This window comes from Drosophila rhopaloa, unplaced genomic scaffold (genome assembly GCF_018152115.1).
Source record: "Drosophila rhopaloa isolate 14029-0021.01 unplaced genomic scaffold, ASM1815211v1 contig_155, whole genome shotgun sequence".
Classification (NCBI taxonomy): Eukaryota; Metazoa; Arthropoda; class Insecta; order Diptera; family Drosophilidae; genus Drosophila; species Drosophila rhopaloa.
The window spans coordinates 15653875-15658456 of record NW_025335034.1 but is presented as its reverse complement, the minus strand read 5'-3'; the positions used below and the strand labels follow the sequence as shown (position 1 = coordinate 15658456).

General features: G+C 35.0%; 1 protein-coding gene across 1 annotated transcript; it reads left to right on the top strand.

The window, feature by feature from the left end:
- The first annotated feature begins 498 nt into the window (after nt 1–498).
- Nucleotides 499–915, top strand: LOC123037308 (histone-lysine N-methyltransferase SETMAR-like). The gene has a single exon (XM_044457371.1). The coding sequence runs from the start codon at nt 499–501 to the stop codon at nt 913–915; it is 417 nt and encodes a 138-aa protein (XP_044313306.1).
- The last annotated feature ends 3667 nt before the right edge of the window (nt 916–4582 follow it).

The window sequence follows — 4582 nt, the reverse complement described above, 5'->3', positions numbered from 1 at the left end:
TTGCAGTTGTTACAAATCAATGTACTACATTTCGATTTCTATGATTATATTACTAAAAACAATGAAGCTATGTCAATTTTGGGCTGCATTTTGTCATCGTTTCTATGGCAGCTATATGATATTGTTGTCCGATTAATTATTATGATTTATTTAATAATAATTTAATTAAAACCGCAATTCTATAATATTTAAATATTACCAAATCCCCAAGAACAAAATAATTAAATAATAATTAATAATAATTAAAATAATTAAAAACAACAAAGTTATAATTTGTTTGAATTTTTTTCCGATTGTTTCTATGGGAGCTATGTGACATAGTCGCACCTGCCGGCTTGATCCGACTTATCAGGTTGTCAGATATCTCCCTTCCGGTTTTTGAATTTGGCGGCTTTGTGCAAAGCGCTACATATCGATATCGGGCAATGCTATATAACAAAACGACGCTATTCATAACAAGTTTGGTTATTGCGTTATACGTGTTATACATGTGTAAGCATGGAGGTTGCTAACGCCGAAATTCGCGCTGTTTTAAAGTTTTCCTTCGTAAAAGGTAAATCCGCTAGAGAAACATTCCGTGAGATTAATTGTGTTTTAGAGGATGGTACTCTATCACTTCGAGCCGCGGAGGAATGGTTTCGACGATTCAGAGCCGGTGAAAACGACACCATGGATAAGCCAGCCGACGGAAGACTTGTGACGACGAATACCGATCATATCATGGAAAACATCGAGCTAGATCCGCATGTGACATCTCGTGGCATCGCCGAGGAGATAGGAGTTAGTCACCAAACCGTTATACAAAACCAAACCGGATACAAAAAAAAGTTGGATGTTTGGGTGCCGCATGATTTGACGCAAAAAAAACCTGTTGGACAGAATCAACGCCTGCGATATGCTCCTGAAACGGAATGAACTCGACCCCTTTTTGAAGCGGATGGTGACTGGCGACGAAAAATGGATCACATACGACAATATCAAGCAAAAACGGTCGTGGTTGAAGGCCGGTGAATCGTCCAAAACAGGACGGCCAAGCCGTGATTGACGGCCAGGAAAGTTTTGCTCTGTGTTTGGTGGAATTGGAAGAGAATCATACACTATGAGCTGCCCCCATATGGCCAGACGCTTAATTCTAGCATCTACTGCGAACAACTGGACCGCTTGAAGCTGGCGATCGACCAGAATTGGCCAATAGGAAGCGTGTAGTGTTTCACCAGGACAACGCCAGACCACACACTTCTTTGATGACTCGTCAGAAGCTACGGGAGCTCGGATGGGAGATTTTATTGTATCCACCATATAGCCCGGACATTGCGCCAAATGACTACCACCTGTTCCTGTCCATGGCGAATGCCTTTACTGCTGTAAAGTTAGCCTCAAAAGAGGGTTGTGAAAAGTGGATGTCAGAGTTTTTCGCAAATGAGGAGGGAAGTTTCTACGAGGATGGTATCATGAAGTTGCCGTCTAAATGGAAACATATTATAGAACAAAACGGGGCATATTTTAGCTAAATCCGTTCACTGTATCAGTTTTTATAAAGCATTGAATAAAGAGCAAAAAAGCAAAAAGGAGTTATTTGACAACCTAATATATACTACCTGCAATAAAAAGACAACTTTTAACTAAGTTTAAAGCAGATAGCTTTAAAACTGAGGGACTAGTTTGCGTAGAAACGGACGGACGGGCGGACAGACGGACATGGCTAGATAATGAGTACCGACATCTGTATTATAAATTTATAAATTTCCAACTCCGATTAGAGTACAAGGTCATATTCTACAACGCCAGAATTAATAGAGCCAAATAAAAAAAACACAAAAAAAGAGCTTGGAAACATATCCGGTGCGACATGATATCTAAAACGAAGACATCCAATGACATCAAAATATTTCACTAGTAAAAGCTGAAAACACCCCCAAAACACTCCTATAACAAAAGCCCTCGTGCGTGCTTAACGTGAACAAAATTAAAAATGAGTCGAGCATTTGTAAGTCCTGACTGGAACAATCTGTATAAAATGATTTAACAACCTTCATCCTAGCTGAAGTAACTCAAAAACGTGATGCAAAATGGCCGTAATGATTAAAAATTGTAATTTTTGAATTGCGCCAATGTATTTTTCTTTATCATTAGATAATGGGGACCTGGATTTTATTTCATATATCATTTTTCCATTCAGCTTTTACGCCTTTTAGCGTGAAAAAAAACATTTTGAAAATTTACGTTTTTTTTAATTATATGGTTTTTATGTCAGTTAGGTTTGCATGGGAGTGAGACTCCTAGGTACTGAGCATTTTTTATTTTTTCCATCTTCTCGTCAGTTATTGTTTACGTTGTTAATATGGATCTGTTTATGATCTGACACGACCGGGCAGCTTAATCGATAATCTAGGTAAATACTGCAATCCATAATTGTAATATGCAGAATCGTCACAGAAAAATTTTAGCAGTTGACAAATTTGCAAATTCATAGGCCACTACGAATACTTCTAAGCCCTTTCGTTGTTATTTAAACATAAATATAGATAATAGTTAGAGGGAGAATTGCACCAGGAAATTAAGAAAAGTTAATAAAAATAAAAGATATTGTTAAGGAAGGGAAGAGTTGATTTTAGCCACGCGTACTTTAGTGTGGTGAAAAATTAATCCAAGCCCCAGTAATTTTCATGATCGACTTACAGCCGGAAGTGATAATTAAAATAAACAGTCGTTTCAAAAACTACCGGTTACTTGCAGCTTAAAAAAAATGGCGAATCATTACAAAATAAGTAAAGTTTTGCGGTCGAGGAATGTATATTGCCTGAAGATTCCATATTCATCGAAAAATTCTAAATTATTTGTTTACACTTACCTACATAGATAGATTTATGTTCAATAAATAAATAAATAATTTGTTAATATTAGGGAATATCATACATAAAAACATCCATGCTAAATGCAACGGAAGACCTCGGACACACGAATAGGTCTGATTAAGAGTTGAATAAAATTGGGTGATTAAGTAGTAACTAAATTTTCATGTATGATTTTCCCTTTTTTTCCGAATGGAATGAAAGGAAGAGAAAACACAGGAAGATACATTAGTTTTCTGATGTCACAAATAATTTTTAAGGTCAATACGAAGATGCATACTCGATTGGCTTCTCATTAAAACAGTAGTAATTTGTGTAAAATTTTTTAATATAGGTTTATATTATTCTAATGATCAAAATGTATTTTTTTTAATTAATTGCTTTTCATTGCAATTAGTTAGATAACTTAGCTAAAAAATTAAAAGAACAAACAACAAAGGAAAGAACCAAAAAAAATGTAGATGACAGACAGATTGTATGATATGGCACCTTGGCATATCCATTTGCTACCACAGGAGAGATAGAAAAGAACTAAATCTGACGATAAGTCATTTCGTCTGTGAGACAATTATTTGTTTGACAGAAGTCCCAGAAAGATTGCTCCTTGGTCAGGAGTCACCTAGTAGTACGAATTAAATTTGCAAAAGTGCAAATTGGCTGGCCGATCGACAAGTGGCGCAAGATATGATATATGGCTCAAAGGTGTAAGTCGATCTTTAAAAAAACATTAGGATAAAAACTTATAGGAAGATGTCGAGAGAGAGCGGTAGTTATCAAAAACCATCCAGCAAATCTCAACTTTGGCAAGTGTTTCAGCAAGCTTGGACTGAAATGGCTAAAAGTGGTGCAATCGCCCTTGCAAGTCCCGTGATGCACAATAAAGAATAATAATAATACTGAACTAAATTAAAACTAAACTACTAAAAAAAACTTTTATAAACTAGTATTAAAAAAACATCTGACCTATTCATAATAAATATATGTCGGAGAGCTAGTACATGTTCTTTGTAGGTGAGTGTATGTTCGCTTATATTTTGTACGTAAGTGCATTTCCTAGCCCCCGATATATATACATATGTTGTTATTTTCAACATGTGTTTAAGAAAAATTGCGCTTATCATTTGACTTTCCCTGCTTAACGTGATGCGCTCACTACTATTTTAAATAGCGGAGCTTTATATAAATAAATTTCTTGTTGTTAAGGTAGATTTTTGGTGGCTTTGTATCTTTCTAAGTACAATATTAAAAGTGCACACGGATTCTAGAAAAGGATAAATAACTTATGTCAATATTTGACGACTAATAATTAATTTCTTTTCACGTGGTATTAGTAAACTTTTACTGGATTTCCAGCAAACAATCGAATAAAATAAAGATCATGCGTTTATACAAAGTTCGATTTTCGTGGTAATAGTTTAATTGTTGTACAGCAGCCAACGATATTTTGAATTTAATGACACAAATTACAAATTACTTATGGAATCCCCAGCATCAGTCAAGACGACCTATTTGAAAAAACTTTACATTGAAATTATCCTAACGCCCTGAATTCCTTGTATAAAAGTATAAAAAAGAAATAAGATACATACGTAGAACAATGCAATACTTAAAAAAACAACGATTTCCAAATACAATTATTGAATGCAGCAAATACAAGAAAAAATTCACCAGAACAACAAACAACTTAAAAAATATAAATTATCAGAAAACCTAATGTCATCTGAGTTCTT